General features: G+C 47.3%; 4 protein-coding genes across 4 annotated transcripts in view; 2 read left to right on the top strand and 2 right to left on the bottom strand.

Annotated features, from left to right (window-relative positions):
* PHALS_02890 (uncharacterized protein) overlaps positions 1-158 on the bottom strand; it is a gene marked incomplete at both ends in the record, with an annotated part of 5,406 nt that extends 5,248 nt beyond the window's left edge. Inside the window, one exon of the mRNA XM_024717352.1 lies at positions 74-158. Coding sequence (XP_024582859.1) covers positions 74-158 — 85 coding nt within the window. The remainder of the gene's footprint in view (positions 1-73) is intronic.
* A 1,061-nt stretch (positions 159-1,219) lies between these two features.
* PHALS_02891 (urate catabolism protein) lies at positions 1,220-2,155 on the top strand (the record flags this gene model as incomplete). Its single annotated transcript, XM_024717353.1, has 1 exon — positions 1,220-2,155. The coding sequence occupies one exon, from the start codon at positions 1,220-1,222 to the stop codon at positions 2,153-2,155; it is 936 nt and encodes a 311-aa protein (XP_024582860.1).
* Positions 2,156-2,305: 150 nt separating this feature from the next.
* Positions 2,306-4,130, bottom strand: PHALS_02892 (uv radiation resistance-associated protein; the record flags this gene model as incomplete). The annotated part of the gene is made up of 3 exons (XM_024717354.1): positions 2,306-2,470; positions 2,542-3,857; positions 3,926-4,130. The coding sequence occupies 3 exons, from the start codon at positions 4,128-4,130 to the stop codon at positions 2,306-2,308; spliced, it is 1,686 nt and encodes a 561-aa protein (XP_024582861.1).
* Positions 4,131-5,215: 1,085 nt separating this feature from the next.
* PHALS_02893 (Sporangia induced phosphatidyl inositol kinase (PIK-E1)) lies at positions 5,216-6,760 on the top strand (the record flags this gene model as incomplete). The annotated part of the gene is made up of 1 exon (XM_024717355.1): positions 5,216-6,760. The coding sequence occupies one exon, from the start codon at positions 5,216-5,218 to the stop codon at positions 6,758-6,760; it is 1,545 nt and encodes a 514-aa protein (XP_024582862.1).
* Between the last annotated feature and the right edge of the window lie 10,526 nt (positions 6,761-17,286).

The raw sequence follows: 17,286 nt of genomic DNA on the forward strand, positions 1-17,286 counted from the left end.
GCTGCAGACATCTTCTGCTGCAGGTGTTCTAGCAGCGCTTTTTCGTACTTTGAACACGCCTCGGGACACGCACCGATTGCCTCGGGGTCTTGCGCCGCAAGGTGTTGCACGCCCTCAGGGCCAATCAAGGACATCAGCTTGTTAAGCCCGTCCTGCATGCCCTGGGGTAAAGAGGAAAACTGTTCTGTCCTTACAGAGGATCAGTCTAAACGAATCAGACGTAGATTGACTACGAGTGCAGCGGGGCTGCCGTAACTCTTTGTTTAGAGGAAGCTTGGTCAAGGTCGGTGACCTTCGTTCTATACTTAGAACCGGAACGATTGTAGCGGGAGCCGATACACTTACTCCAAGAGTGATTGCAACCTCGACCCAAGGCTAGTTCACTACATTAGTCAGGTTTTGCTATATAGATAGGAAATTCTATAGATTTAGATATAGGCGGCTTTGACACAGATACGTTTTAAACAGAAGGCTGGCAGTCCAGCCACGTACTGACTTCTTGTATTTTAGTGCTACCCATTGTGTGATCACACCATTTTGTGTGACCCACACACCTCATACTAGGGCATGTGAAACCCAAGTTTGATCCAAACAAGTGTTAGTGCACGATGCAAACAACCGCTAGGGGATTCAAATATAGCTAGCTACCAAGGACAAATCTTATGTGTCATGTCATTAGTGTGCAGACAATGTAACACACTTCATTCGCTCGCTGGAAATGGTGCATTGTACCACTGTGGCTCATTCCTTCGTTGAATTCTATGCACTAAGAACGGGCAGTTCTTTGCAATTCTCGATCAGATATATGACGCAATTGTCGTCCCGTGTTGTATGGATATCTTTCAAGAAAACTGATTTCCTACGTTTCGAAAGCCAAGATATTCCATAAATCACATAGTTCTCTCTAAATATGTTTATACTTAACTAACTATCTTGCAACAATAAAAAAACGATCTCGCTTTATGTGTCGTCGACTAGAATCTTAAAAGCTGCCAACGTAGACAATCAAAACTTCTCACGTCTTTCTTTGTGTAATCAAGTCGATTGCCCGTATGCGCTTTGCATTTACGCCAAATGTGAAGCTCTTTGAGTATTAGAATGCCCGTGCAAAATGACGTAAAGCAGATTGTTGGATTATGTATGACGTGAAGCAGATTGTTGGATTTTGACGTGAAGCAGATTGTGATTGTCGACTTAAATAAAAATCACACTAACAACCATGGCTGAAAATACTGGGGCTCGTGACTTGGTGGGCTACGGCGCCAATGGGCTAGACCCCAAGTGGCCGAATGGTAAAAAGTTAGCGTTGCAGTTTGTGCTCAATTATGAAGAGGGTGGCGAGAATTGTATCTTGAACGGCGACGTCTCATCCGAACATCTGCTGTCAGACATCGTTGGTGCCTTGCCTTACATGGGCCAGCGTCACATGAACATGGAGTCCTTGTACGAGTACGGCAGTCGTGCAGGATTTTGGCGGCTGCATCATGCCTTCACAGTGCGTCGAATTCCTCTCACCGTTTATGCCGTAGGCCGTGCGCTTGAGCAGAACCCAGAGGTCGCACAGGCCATGAAGGACGCCAAGTGGGAAGTTGCCAGTCACGGATATCGCTGGATCGACTATCAAAGTGTGGACGAGGCGACAGAACGCGAGCATATTCGTAAAACTGTTGCTGTTCATGAGAAGCTGTTGGGAAAACGTCCGATAGGTTTCTACCAAGGCAAGCCAAATGTCAATACTCGTCGTTTAGTGGTTGAGGAAGGTGGTTTCTTGTATGATTCGGACGCTTACAATGACGATCTACCTTATTGGAACACAGAGTTTGGACGACCGCATTTGGTGATTCCATACACTCTCACTAACAACGACATGAAGTTTGTTTCTCTTCACGGTTTTAACTCTGGAGACCAGTTCTATACGCATCTCAAAGATTCTTTCGATGTTTTGCTAGCTGAAGGAATCGCTGGACGACCAAAAATGATGTCGGTCGGCTTACACTGCCGCATAGTAGGCCATCCAGGCCGATTCGCTGCTTTGATTCGCTTCTTAGACGCCGTCCAGAGCGTCCAAGATGTCTGGATATGCACGCGTGAAGATATCGCGCATCACTGGTACAATACACACTATCCTAAAACTATCGCGAATTCAAAGCTATGAGATGGAAAGATGTGCAAGACATTGCACATATCGCTAAATGGTGATAGCGTCTACTTCCATTGAGCGAGCAACTTTCAAGTGGTCATCTGCTGATCGCATCAGATCCCAAACGTATTTTTGCAACATGCCTCGCATCGCAATAAATTTAGTCTACCTGGCTACAATGGTGCCCGTGTCGGTGCTGTTACTACTATTTACGTTGTTGCTTAAGTTACGATCGATGGCAAGCCATGCGCTTTCGGCATCTGTAAGCTCTTTAAGTCGAGCTAAAATTGGGGCTTCTAACGTGGGGTCCAGACTTCGTGCAAACAACAACTAAGAGCACCAATAACGTAGTATTAGAGGCGATATCTTAAAGAATATTGAAGAGCTGACAATCGCCATACCTGCTCCACGTTCTTGCGAAGAAAACGAATTGCCTTTTCATGACGTTCTTTCTCGACTCCTCGTTTGTACAATGGGTACTCACCACTTGGGTCATTGATCTCATCCTTTAGGAAAGACCGAGATGAGTAGGGGACCACACGGTAGCGAAGATTTACATGAAGGTACTTGCTTAGCATAAAGACGAGGTGTGCAATGTATCCTAAAGCGGTAGAGATCATCTCTTCGTCATTTCTCCCGCCACCCGAAAGGTCAGAATTAGCGATCCTGATACCGCGAATGCTGTACTCACCAGCACCAACATACTCGATAGGATACACAGTACCGAGTTGCTTGACAAGCATAGCTTGCCTTGATCGGATCTTATGCGCTGCACGCAAGACTTCACATCGACGCTCGAGGATATTCTGGCGCTCGTCCTTGTAACGCAAACTCATTTGCATGGTGCTCAACAAAGCCTTTGGAACGTGAATGTCTGTTTCAAAAGTCCTGCGTTCGTCCTGCATCACGGCTTTAATACGCGCTAATGTATGCTGCTTTTCTGCGACTTGCACTCTTGCTCGTCGAACGCGCTCCTCCAGGGCTATACGTTGCTGCTCGCGTAGGATGCGCTGCCGAGAGTGTAGTAGTTGATTCCGAATGCGTTCTTTAAGCACTGCATTCGACTTATTTAAGTCTGTTATCTTTTGACGTGTGGTCAAAATGCGTTCTAGAGCATCCACACCCTCATGCAGACTATAGTCTTTTAAGGGAATCGCTGACCCTTTTCTTCTGGAATGCTTAGGTGCGATCACACCCTTTTCAACCAGAAATTCAAGCACTTCGCGATGCACAAATGTGCAGCCTGTAAATTCAAATAGGCTAGTGTTCAGAGGTAAATTCATCAGATCCGAAAGAGCGACAGGAAGCGGTTCGAGCTCTAAAACGTCAAAGCTCATACTTATAAGGTCTTCTTCAAACACGGCAGACACCACCTCGTGGGGGTTGTTTACGTCAGTCTGTGGTGCCTTGTCTGTCAGCTTGTTTATCAAAGTAGCGTCACCGACATCGTCGGAACTGTATTTGGCATCCGCAAATGACCGCGAATTGTTGATTGGTTGGTCGTCTCCGAATGACAACCGACCACTCATGGAACACGACTTGCGTCGCATTCTTTTTGTCGTCATGCGGTCATGAACATGCACAACAATTATATCGAATCTTGTACCGCCACTCATAACCATTTCATCTCCAAGAAGTCCATCGTGGAATGGAACCCACACTGGGTTGAGCGTATTACAAGCTACCTCACTCTTGTACACGATTCGTCCGTCTATCACTGCAGATTATTTCAGTTTCCAGCAACAAGGTACCATCTTGTAAGATTCTCAATAAGCGCTATCCTACCTAGTTTGAAGTACACGCTAAGCAACGCGTCGCCGCTCGTGCCGTGAATCGACAAATTGCGCATGCTGAATCCACTGAGTTGCTTTAAAGTTACAGTTGCCAAACGTGCGATTGGAGGCTGCGTATTCCATGAAGGTGCAACACTGCAAGCGGTCATGTTGATGGCTCCACCAATACTTCCAGCAATATTCGACGGTGTGATCATGGGAAATGGAATGGCGTGTTGGACTTCAGAAGCCGCTTCCACTCCTGACTACGTGTTGATGGACAGAGGTAGCGTGTAGATTTCAGATAAATAGGTATTGTAAGCGAAAGATAGAACACTCTTCGACGGTCGCGCGTCGTTAACGGCGCTTAACGTGGGGGATTTAATTGTTGAATATATGGCACCGAATGTACATATTCTATCCCATAAAGGGAAGGATGGAAAAACGACTATTGTCACCAAATAGATGTAGCACTACGATTGAACAATTTGGCCAGTAGGTGGTAATATAAAGTGCAGCATGCAGCTGTTTGCAAAATTTTATACGCACCAAATCAGAGATGTTACGCTCAGACAAGCATGTGTAATCTGACATTCACTTTTGATCATTGTCTTCTTACCACTTACTTCAATTGATAGTAATATTCCATGTGAAATTCTTAATATATATCTGTGTACATTTTTGGACCGTGCTTCAGATCATCAGCGGAAGTTTTACCCAATCAGCCACTGGTCCAACGCTTCAACGTGCTTTGTTTCTGGTTGTATCCGCTACAATGAAGTGCAATTATAGGCTACGCGTCCCTAGAAATCGCTCCATGTAGTTATTTCGCATCTAGAAAAGGGTTGCGCAGATCCGTCGTCCAAGCGGCGAGCGAAGTGACATTGCTGTCGAGTTTCTCTCGATCTCCCGTCTCGACGTTTTATACAGTGACAGGTGTTGGATATCGGGCTAGCGACGTCAATACCTTAAGTCAGCTATGGTAGTTAATATGGCGCGTCGTAACGAAGAAACCATCTCTATGATGTCAAGCAATCTGTCACAAAGCCTCCTGCATCTTGTCTGCAGTACGCAAAGGTTTTCAAAGGCAGTATCACGAGCACCGCATGTTTCCTTGCGACCACGCTGGCGGCAAGCGATAATCTGGCCCTTCAGCTCTGCAATTTCTAACCAGAACAGTCGCATTGAAGCACTCAAAAAGAGCTATAAAGAAAATATATGTAACCAGACTGAGATCTGCACTGGAGTTCAATCAGATGACGGAACTACGGCAAAAAATGATTCGCACTCTCAATCGCAAGACATGGAAATCAGTGGACGATTAGCTGATAGCTGCTCAAGCTATTGCAAAATGACCGAGAACTTCAAACTGCTTGATCTCAGCAGCTCACCCCAGAAACCTGCTCTTTCCTGTTTAGGACAGTCAAATGGCAGTACAAAATCAGTATATGCTTCCACGATGTCATCACCATCAAAACAACTACAGGTGTCTACAATTGAGACATCGTTGAGTCATGTCAAGCATGCATCTCTGTTTCAGGAACTTTTTGAATTTGGTGCCGATGATTGTGGCCAAATTATCATGTTTCCCGATTACTTCAGCAAAGATGAAAAGGTGATGGTGCAGGAGGTAGCCCAAGGATTACACTTGGGCTGCCAAGTTGGTGAAAAATGCATTGCAGTGTACAAAATCTTCGGTGGACACTATCACCAAAGTCAACTACAGCGCTTGCATTCAGCTTCGCCTGCAAATGTCATTATTGCAGCCGATGATGTGTACGTCGATGTAAATGAGCTGGCTCAACAAGGCAAAGACGGTTTCATCGCAAAGTTAAGGCTACAGCGTATGAGTTCTAGAAGTGGCATACGCCGCAACATGCTTTGGGACGTAGCAGTGTTGAGCACAACGGCCGATGGTTTTGCAGACCGTGTAAGTGAGGGTGAAGGTGGTGTTTATGCAGTGCAGTCTCGATCTAGCGGTCAGAAACTTGCGCTTTTTAAGCCTGTTGAGGAGGAAAGATTCGTTCGAGAAGGTCTTTATGCAGGTGAAGGGGCTGTTCGTGAGGAAGCAGCCTACGTGCTTGATTCACGGAGCAATGGCTTTAGTGGAGTACCACCTACAGCTGTTGCACAATTGCGACTATCTAGTGTGGGTCGAGCCAAACAAGGCGCTGTTCAACGTTTTATGTCAACTAATATCGGAAGCATGGAGTGCTTTGGTATGCCCTTCGACCTTGAGAAAGCTTGCGAGTTTGCTTCGGTAGAACAGATTCACCGCATTGCTTTATTAGACATACGTGTGTTTAATACGGACCGACATCCAGGCAATATCCTGCTGATTGGCGAAAAGAAGCCTTACACGATGGTACCAATCGATCACGGATGTATCCTCCCAAGTTGGTTTCATCTGTCCGAAGCATGTTTTGACTGGCTTAAGTACCCGCAAATTCGTGAACCTCTTTCAAATACGGCCTTGCAGTACATCGAATCACTTGACGCCGAAAAAGATGCTAAACTTTTGCGCGTGTTGGGTATTCGCGAAGAGTGCGTGATCACACTTAAGATTTGCTCACTCTTTTTAAAATTGGCAGCTACGAATGGTAAGACGCTGTACTGGATGGGAAATTATATGACACGTGACGGTTGCTTCCAGCAGCCTTCACGTCTTGAGCTTGCTATACAAGGTGCATGCAAATGCGTCGGTATTCCATACACGTTCAAGCTCAATGAATTTGACGAACAGCATGGTGACATCGAAATAGGTGTGCTCAGTCGACGTCCGCCTAACGAATTTTTCCTCGCGCTTGAGAATTTGTTGCTAGATGCAGTCAAGACTGAAAATTTTTGAATGTATACATGTATACATCGTACGGGTAATTTAATGTGCAAACACTAAATGGAGCTTTGCTGCACTTCTGTGCCATTGTTCAATTGTTCACAAAGTTTTTTCCCCTTTATGTTCAGGCCTAAAAAACAATTTATCCTTTCGGTTCCACACCTAATCGTGATGGGGATGCGCGCGAAGATAATCCTCTTATAACGTAAGAAAGAGTTTGCTAATGTGTATTAAACTTACCAGTACTTACCAACAGTTGGTACGATACATTCAAGTCCAAAGGGCTGAGCGTACGAATCCTTTTTCCGCGCGCTTGTGAATGTGGTCTCTTTGAGTCAAATTTTTACAAATGCAAGGTGCACAGCAACCTCGTTGCGTTTGGAAGAACTTGCCCTCAATTTGACGACCGAGTCATAATAAGCTGTATCTGTTGCGATGATAGGACACGATTTATCTGTCTTCGGGACAAGTAGACACGTCATGTCTTCAATTGGTCAGAAGCGATGATGACTCGCTTGGAGGCATATGAGTACGCGCTGATGAGACAAATCAGGGAGCTCCTTTATCAGGCGTTAGTGGATGCATAATCTGCTGGCCATGAATTCGGTCATGCTCTAGACGGAGACACATCGCATATTGGTCGATTTAAAAGCTAGGAAGCCATGCATTATAATGGACACGTATTTGCGAACCCTCTGTAGAAGGCATTTCTGGCAAAAGTCAATTTGAAGAGACATGTTTACACTGCCTTATCGAGTGCGTTTCAAAATTTTGTCCACCCGTCGGAGGGGCAAAAAGTGGCGGACAATGTCTATGGTTGGCGCTATTGCAGCAGACCCACTCTTAGAAAAGGTAACAAATTAGTCGCATGGAGGACTTTTGAGCTTTGTGGCTCGAATCGAGACCTCATGCGCATATTCTGCCTCATTCATGGAATTGTTGATTGTCGACTTGCACGCCAAGTATAGTTTCTATACCGCAAGGCTCAGTTGAAGTACGAAGGAAAAAGGTTGTTGGGAACGCCAGAGGCAAAGAAAATCAACCATACGAGGAGAAATATATCTTGGTTGCTGACAGTCCCTTGGGAATGGCGGATGTTACATTTGTGAAAGTATTTGATATCTGATCATACGTGCCCCCTTCTATTCCGGCTGATGGGAATGAAGGGTCGGGCTTCAACGCAGACCCATACGCCAAACTCATCGCGGGAACGCTTCGAGTCCCAGTCAAAATCTTTTGCCTACTACGAAGAAGCCGGGTGTGGTCAATGGAAGCCAGATTTAAAATGAGCCACTCTCTCTTGAAAGTTCGGCGTTTAGATGTTATACTAAATATTGGGCTTCGTGAAGCTGTGATAAATCCTGAAATATTAAGAGCGTAATGCGAGTGCGTACGACGCACTACTGTCCGAAACAACCGACAGTTTGCAGAGGCACTGAAGATGTCAAATATGGATTCAATACCAGTGCCTTTTTACATCGGGGATATTTTTGAACTAAATCGGTGGCCCGATACGCTACTTCTGCGCAAAGTGCTGTAAATGACAAATAGGAAGGAAGGACCTGGTGGTTTGAAGGTGAGTTTCCAAGTAAATGTATTCTGCTTGTAGCTATGTAATTATGCAAATGGTTGGGAGTTTTATAACTCCTACTGGTTTACTTAGGTTGCTTAACTCGTTTCCAACAGATACGTGGTAGATATGTTGAGCTTTCTTGCAGAGTTTGACTTGTTTCGTCCGGTTTTAAGATATGACAATATCCTCGGTATGGGGTGGTTTGAACTTTAATTAACTAAGAGTCGAAAAAGTTATTTATGACACATTTCTTACCTTGTAAATCGTTCGCGGGTAAATTATTTACCTCAAGGAAAGGAGATGCGCTTTTGACGCGAGCATAAAATTACAATAGCTCTGATTTAAGGCGTCAAACGGTATGGTTTGATTAGCAAGAATGTTGCTATCAATCGTCGGCATAGCTTGGAAGGCAAGTACGGCAGTGATCCGCGGTCTCAAGGTGAGGCATGCTACACCTAGCCATTACATGAGGATACATCTATCTACCTTCTGTATGCAATGTGGAAATCAATATAAACAAGATGGCAGTATGGTGCTTCCAAATGCATACGTGACATATAATATGAAACCACAAACATTCTGTTTGATACAGAATACTAGTTCCTACATGAGGATCTGTACTGATGACGAGTCCGACGTGTCTCTGCCTTTCGAAGTGGGTGGCGTATGGCAGTCACTTTCACTTGATACTTTCCACTAAAGTTGAAATTCAAGCTTTTTAAAGCTCGAGCAGTGTGCTTTTCACGATCATGTATAATTTTAAGCTGGGATTAAACATCAGTACACCCTTGATTTCATAACTCAGGAACTCAAGGTGTTATTAGTAGAAATTCTAGGAGGACTTGAGGTGTTTCGCATGTAGCTCGAATTCATTTACTCATTTTACTCCAGTTGCAAGTTTACCCTTTAGATCTTAAGCCGTTCTTTTTCCATTCAAGTCGAGACCGACCTTCTCTCTCCACGTCGGAATCGCTTCCTCGTCGCACAAGCGTGTGTCTAGTGTTTGAGTGACCCGTGTAAACAGCGCTCTTGCATATGTAGCACTTCAAGCTGTCTTCTCAACGACACTCGGTTCTTTGTTTTAGGACGCGGCTGATTAGCACGTCACACATTCCTGCTCAAACACTACACTTGTCCTTCTCTGAGCGACATGGAGGAAGTTGGGTCCATCAGTACCGCAAACTGAGGTGTTGACGACTGAGATGGTTCGTCGTTCGTCTTCACATGAGTGGATGGCACTGGAGCGGATGCGAGAAGTCATCGGAAAAGCTGCTGAAGTCAGTTGACTTCAGTCGTATTCTCCGCATGATCAGAAGCATGTGGCCATCATATTCATGCATCATGAGATTATGCAATCTTGGAAGCAGTTCGCAACCCCTGATTCTTCTTACAGAATGACGCATCTGAAACTTAACATATCTTTGTACCGTGGCGGAGAGAGCGATCCTCTCTCACGATGGTTTGTCGAGTTGGATGCAGCATAATCGCAAGACAATTGCGAGACCCATTGCTGCAAGTGTCCCAACTTTGCGGGTCGTAGGAAATCGCAGATAGACGAGGTCGTCAAGGCAAAAAAATATTATTGTTGGGGATTGTGTATTAAGTTGTAGTACTAAGTAGTACTCAGATCCTATCTAACGATGCGGTCTCAAGCTTGGGAGGTTTGAAGCTATTACATTGCTTGATCGGCCTGTTCTGAAAAGTGTCATGCCATGGAAACGCTCGCACTATCGATCTGCCAAGCTGACTAAGAACCCGTTCAACGTTCTACGTAAAGCTCCTCCAGCATTACCATCGCGACGACGCGAATTTTAACCTGGATGTACCGCGGCCTTATTCGAAAGTGGCTATAGTTAGAGCCACGACTTCAACACGAGAGTCGAATATTTAACCCCTCGGCGTCGTCGCCTAAGCATCTCCCTCAGACTGACTAGAAAAATTGGGAACGCCCGAAATAGAACGAGATCGTTTGAAAGGAGGCCCCACATCATCAGCGGAAGCAGCCGAAGCAGGAGGGAAACAACTTGCAGAGCCTGCTTCGATGAATATGATTATCGATTGCGTCATCAGGCGAATGTCCATGACGCCATGCGAAATCGCGGACTTCGCGAACGACCTGCCGATTGTGCTTCACGCGCGGTAGCGTCAACGACACCTAATTGGTCACCTTGATCACCAGCTGGTTCATCAGCGAGAGGGGCTCCTCCACCAATTATTAAGGCGGACGAAGACTGTGGACCAGCCACAGAAGATGCAGATGGGATGACCGCTCCGGGCACCTCCCCCTTTTCTAGACCGATAAGGAAGTCGATACTATCACGTCGAGATCGTGAAGGTGGAGAGGGATGTTCGCGATCAAAAGGAGCTCTTGATGAAATGGCTGGGGTATCTATCTATCGAGAATACGTGGGGGCATCGTACTTGCATTTTTCGCGACCGTCCCAGTATCGTTCGCGCGTTCGATATGGGCCCAAAGACAGAATTCGCTTAGGGAAGCTGTGATTTCTTCATCCCCCTTTGTCCCTCTCGTCGTGAAGCCGACTGATGACCGAGCGTTCCTCACCAGCATCCTTGATATCGGACTGATCCCGATTCTGTGCTGTCAAATACGCAAATCAAAAGCGCATATCGCGTACTTTTAACAGGTCTGCTGCGGTGCTTCCTCTTTGCAAACGCTAGATGTCCACGGATTTGGTCGTATATAACCATGCCCAGAATCGAGTGTCGATTGTCTGGATGGAATCCAGATTGGATTACTGAACGTATGGTACATACGTGAGGCTTCGTGTTTCACCTCCAGCACGAGCGATCGGTCCGATGGCGCAAAATTACGCGACTCGAGTCATCGATCGCGACAAAGAGTTCGTCGATCCTTACGGTGGAACCACCAGGTCTATCATTAAAGTCATTGTGACGATGAAATTCACGATACCGCAAATGCGCTGACTGACCTGGTTCTGGAAAACTATCCCAATTTGATGGTGTTGAAGATCTCATGTGGAGCAAGCGTGCTCTTTGTCACTCTAGCAAGGCTGGACAGAGCGTGACGAAGAGCGAAAGAACAATTTAACGAAGAGTTGCATAAAATTCTAAGAATATGGGTAAGCCCACATTTGAGTAGGCGTGGTGCTATGAGCCAATTCAAATATAGATGTTGTGTGGACCACATGCTTTGTGTGCTGAACACCCTGTATTCGTAATATCTCCTTTCAGTTTTAATGTATCAGAACTGGAAGTACTTATCAGGTTACGGAAGTTAGTAGCCTATTGGCTATAATAACAAATATCACTTCACCTTTTCTCCCTTTGATGTAGGTCAACTGCAGCGGGGCTGCCGTAGCTCTTTCGCTTGGAGGAAGACTGGTTGAAGTCGGTCGGTGACCTTTGTTTCATACTTAGAACCAGTACGCGTGTAGCGGATCAAAACTTACTCGAAGAGTAATTGCAGCCTTAACTTCACTCTTCTGTACAAAACGTAAACCGTATTCCTCGGTTTATTTGCGGCAAAGCTGCGTTTATCTTAATATAGAGGCTTTCCTATTTATATAGAAGACTCTAATTAAATGTATAACTACTGGCAGTCCAGCCACGCACTGACTTGTTGTTTAAGTGTGACCCACACTCTTCATACAAGGGCACGGTACCATCAGTATTGTTAGCACATACAGCTCATATTCAACTTTCGCCTCGAATGAGGCTCGAGTTTAAGATATCACAGCATCACCAGGACCTTTTTCACGAATTCTCTGCTTAATGAGCATTGTGTTGGGGACACAGAAGACACCCAGCCTCGCTGGTACCGAGACGCGTGCGAACAGAGCTTTTCTACGTCTCCTGCACGCGGTGAAATTTCGGACGGCACGTCCGCGGCTTCAAGGGAAGCGCAGTCCAAGCTCTCGGTAGCCGAGTACCGCGCAGCGTATTGCCAGCAACAGGCTCGCACGACCAACGGTACAGACGCAATGCCTACTCTTGACCGCGCACTGCGCCCGCCACGGGCGACGGATTACCTCGTCGTGGATGTGGAGGAAGTCGACAACGAGGCGGTGACTCCTTTCCCAGGATGGAAAGAAAAAGAGGGCGAGATGCTCCAGCAGCGCGACGTGGGCCATGCTTGAACTTTGCGGACGCCGTGTCCGATTCTTAAAATCTCGACTTCCGGGGGATGTGATGCCATTACCAATGACCTCGACGAGGCACAGAACCAGCAGCTAGATGCTGTCCTTAGGGAGGCTCCCACGCGCGCGCATCCATGGTCGGTCGTTGAGCCTCGTGATTCAATCAGGAACGCTGTAGCACGTCTGGAAGCACTACAAAGGTATGTGACATGATATCTCAGCTGCTGACAGCGTGACGAATACGGCTTCCGCTCGGTGGATTCCGCTACAGAAGTGAAAGATGCGATCACTTGATCGTAAGGCGTCTACGTGATCGGCTCCTCCGGCGACTACACAAGCCGAGCTTGACGAATGAATAGCTCTTCTAGCTCACTTCTTGGTTCATCAAGAAATTTCAATGGATAGGTACCGCGCTCGACTTCGTGCTCAAAGAGGAGGCACTCCTGTACTTGCGATGTGGACAATTTCTGTGGTGCTCACCCCTGGCGAAAACGTTGCAGATGATGAAAAGCTTTTTGAGGGTTGGGTGCAGTGGCACCAGAAACTTTCGTCGCTGAACAACTTACAGTTAGGCCACTAGGAGGTGGACGCGTGCAATAAACGCCATCTTTGGTCTGAGCTTGCCATACCCAAGGCGTAACGCCGTGTTCCTTCGGGATGTCGCCCTGTGACGTATGGATTGATAACTCATTCCACTGCGAGCTCTGCGGTCTCTCACAGGTGTGAGTCTGCAACCGCATCTGCCAGAACGAAAGGATGAGCTCAGTTCATAGTTCTTCGGCCTCCCTGGCTATTACCGAGGAGCGCGGGACGTACAACGACGCGGAACGTCATGATTCCTATGATCAGAAGGTCCACGACATTTAAAGGAGTCTTGCCGAAGTGGCACTTCAGCCCCCCACGAGTTCTCGAAGTCGGGAATATCCCCGCCACTTCCAAGATACTGGATTTGACCCTGGTGACGACTTCGACCCACAAGACGTTCCACGTGATAGTGGGCACCACCAATCTCGTCGAGAAGAGTTGGCGGCGGACGAAGACGACTGGGCCGATCGCCGTCGCGATGCTTTTCGAGCTCTTGAGGACGAGGTACGTCGCAATCAAAACTCCACTAATAATATAACTTCAAATTGAAATTTAGGTAGAATGCTTTGGCTAATTGTGTCATGCAGACCGGACTATGAGCTTGCTCATACCACGGTCAGTGACGGATTTGATCCGCGCCGCATATGCGGGTGAAAGTATGTGTGTAGCTCAGCTACAGGCTATCTGGAACAAGGGGTTTGGAACCTCGAACAAGAAATTGTCGGCGCGTTTGTGCGCACGGTTAATGATATTTGCTGAGTAACGATTTGCTGTTGTATAACATCGAATTTAACGGATACGCCACGAATGGTGGTTCCTCACGATGAGGATTTGAAATATCGTATCCTCTATGAGGCCCACGACACCCCACTCAACGGCCATCTCGATCGTGAGAGGACATACAGCTCGGCATATTGCTTCAACTGGTGGGCCAAGCTGTACAAATGAACGAGCACATATGTGCACACGTGTGAATCGTGTCAGAGGGTGAAACGTTTTCCGAATGCGGCGGTGCTGCTGACCAGCTTACCGGTACCCTCCGGGTGTCAGCATTCTATGAGTGGACATTGTGTTTGGTCTACCGAAGGACTCGACAGACAACACGGATGTAGCGATCTTTGTGGACCGTTTCAACAAGATGGTTCATCTCGCGGCAGTGCCGGGCACTATAGACGGTGTGGGTACAGCGACGCTGTTTGTCAATCGAATCATTCGACAGCATGGACCCCCGGAGTCAGTTGTATCTGATAGAGACCCGCGCTTAACAAGTTTTAATCGGTTATTTTCAGGAAGCTGAGCGCCAAGTTGACTATGTCAACAGCGGACCATCCGCAGGCCGATGGTCAAACTGAGCGCGTGAATTGCGTCGTTGAAGACGTTCTTCGCATCGTCTGCGCTGAGACGCCAAAGCTCTGAAGTGCCGCGCTGCCACTTGTGGAGTTTGTTCTGAACAATGCAGTGCATGCGTCTACTGGTTACACGCCATTCTACGTGAACGGGCTTGTTAATTTTGCGTCCCGATGAAGCCGCCATCCCATGGCTCAAAGCTTGGTGGGGGATGAATAGCCGAGCGGCTAGCTGATGCCAGCCCCCTCAAAGTGCGTAAACTAGACTAAGGGTCTTACGACACGTTTGTGATGCGACGGCTGAAAGCCAAGACATGTAGAAGAAATCTGCAGACAGAAAGGAAGAAAAAATGTTAAGAACATTGAAGTCGGAAACCTGGTTTTGTTAAATGCTGAAACCTTCGTACACATGCAGTTTCTGCTGACTTAAAAAGGAATCTCCGTCTTCGATTTATTGGATCTTTTGAGGTCGTGGCCAAACGAGGTCTTCGTATACGCTGAACCTTCCAAGAAGGATGCGCACCCACCCGGTATTTTGTGTGGGCATGCTTAAGCCGTACCGGGTACCGGCACATGTGAACGTGGAAGCGTTGGTGTCGGGGCGGCACCCAAAGGCGCTCAGCTACCCAGAAGTTGAACCAGCAACTGGTTCTGAGCACGGAGTGCAACAAATTCCGTTTCCAAACGGCACAAGGCTCACCACCGCCACACGAAGTGACGTATTCGCCTACTCGACGGCTAGGAGCCGCTTCCACAAAGAACGATAATCCTCAACGCGAGGCAGTTGGTGTACAAAGTGCTCCAGCCTATCGAGGTCTTTCTCAAGCGGTAGGCGACCTCGGGGAGATGCTCGGTAGAGTGCCGATGACGACGGACTTTGTCATCCAACGCTCGAAAAGCATCGCGAGTCACCGGAGGCGATTGACCCAGTTGTCTTCGTCCGCCGCCGATTCTTCTCGATGAGAATGGTGGCGTCCACTAACACGTGAAACGCCTCGTGGGTCGACGTCGTCGGGGTTTAAACCAATATTTTGTGAGGTGGCAGGGATACCCAAACTCCGAGGGAATTCAAATGCCACTTCGGCAAGACTACCCAGACGTCGTAGACGCTTATGATCAGAAGGAACATGACGCTTCGAGTCGTCTTGCGTCTTGCGGACCGCGCTCTTCGGCAGTAGCCCGAGAAGCCGGAGGGCCATGAGCTGATCTCAAGCTATGACCCTGAGTTGCTGTGGTCGTAGACTCACCCGTGTGAGAAACCACAGAGCTCGCGGGAGTGTCATGCATTGTTCCATATGTCGCAGGGCGACAATACGCACGAAGTCAGCGTTTTGCGCCTTAAGTTTTACAAATTCAAATCGAAGATAGCACTCAACGAGCACGTCCACTTTCTTTTGACTTTGCCATCAGTTGTACAGCGAAGAAAGTTTTCGGTGCCGCTGCACCCATCGCTCAAAAAGATCCTCATTATCTGCAGCGGTTTCGCCAGGGGCGAGCACCACAGGGATAATTCGCAATGCAGGAGCACCTCCTGTTAAGTATGAAGTCAAGTGGAATATCAAAAAGCGAGTTCGAAGAGCTCTCTGCTGATCAAGCTTAGCTTGTGTAGTGGCCGGAGGCCCGACTACTAAGATGCCTAACAATCGAGTTATCGTGTCTTTTGCGTCAGTAGCGAGATCCGCCGAGCGAAAGCCGTATTCCACACGAAGGTCTCAGACCGAACGTGGATACGAGCGCAGGAGAGCCGCCCTGTGAGCCTCCTCCAGTTGCTGCTCCTGTGCTTCGTCAAGGCGATTGGTAATAATACAATTTCCCCCAGGAACCGAGAGGTCGGGGAATGGGCATGATGTCCGCAGGTTTGAGCTGGGCTCACGTCACGCCGTTGGCGTATTTCAGTATCCTCGTCCACCCATGCTGAGAAACTAATGCCCGACTTGTAGTCGACTTCCTCCAAGTTCTCGACGAGAAAATCCGTCGCCCGGTGCGGTGCGTTCTGTTGCGTTGTGTTGGCGAGGCCTTGGGATATGCTCCCCCTAAAGCCGCGGGCGTACTTTCTGGGGATGCACCTTCTGCAGAAACAGAAGAAGGGCTTTGCCCGCGGGCACCCTTCAACCAACTAGACTGGGTGTTTTGCGTGTCGTAGACACAGTGCTCATAGAGCGGAGAAGGTTTAATGTTGTCCTTAGGAGCGTAAAGGTGTCTCAGACACGCGTGTCTCGAATGAGGCGACCGTTAAATTCAAAATGCAGATATTCACAATTCTAATGGGGGAGAGTGTAGCGGGGTTACACGTACCCTTGTAAGAATGGGCGGGTTGCACAAGATTGTGCGACCGTACATGAATGTGTATTACACAGTTAGTGTAAGCACACAGTGGTGTGGCTACACCGTAACAAGAAGCCACGACGTGGCAGGATTGCCAGTGGTAATGTATATTACTATACTTATTAGGTTTTGCTACATATACTAGGTAGCACTACATTAGTTAGGAAAAGCTAGGGTTGTAGATATTGGCGGCTCTGCCGCAACTAATACAATTCAATACAGTTTCAAATTTGAACAGAGGTGTTCGTTTGCCTTGGTAAGGCGTTATTACTCAAAAGTAGCGGAATACGATCCGCTACGCATGATCTGGTTCTTGGAAAGAGCGTAAAGTCGGTGGCCTTAGCTTAGCTTCCTCTGTTGGAAACAAGTAAAGTCGTACCTAAGTAAACCAGGAGGAGTAATGAAACTCCCAACGATTTGCATAATTAGCTAGCTATAAGCAAAATACATTCACTTGGAATCTTACCTTCAAACCACTAGGCCCTTCCTTCCTATCTGACATTTGCAGCACTTTGCGCAGAGGTAGCGTATCGGGTAGCGTATCGGGCCACCTATTTAGTTCAACAGGTTATGAGTTCAACACAACAGAAT

The sequence above is a fragment of the Plasmopara halstedii genome (assembly GCF_900000015.1).
Source record: "Plasmopara halstedii genome assembly, contig: Scaffold_2061, whole genome shotgun sequence".
Classification (NCBI taxonomy): domain Eukaryota; phylum Oomycota; class Peronosporomycetes; order Peronosporales; family Peronosporaceae; genus Plasmopara; species Plasmopara halstedii.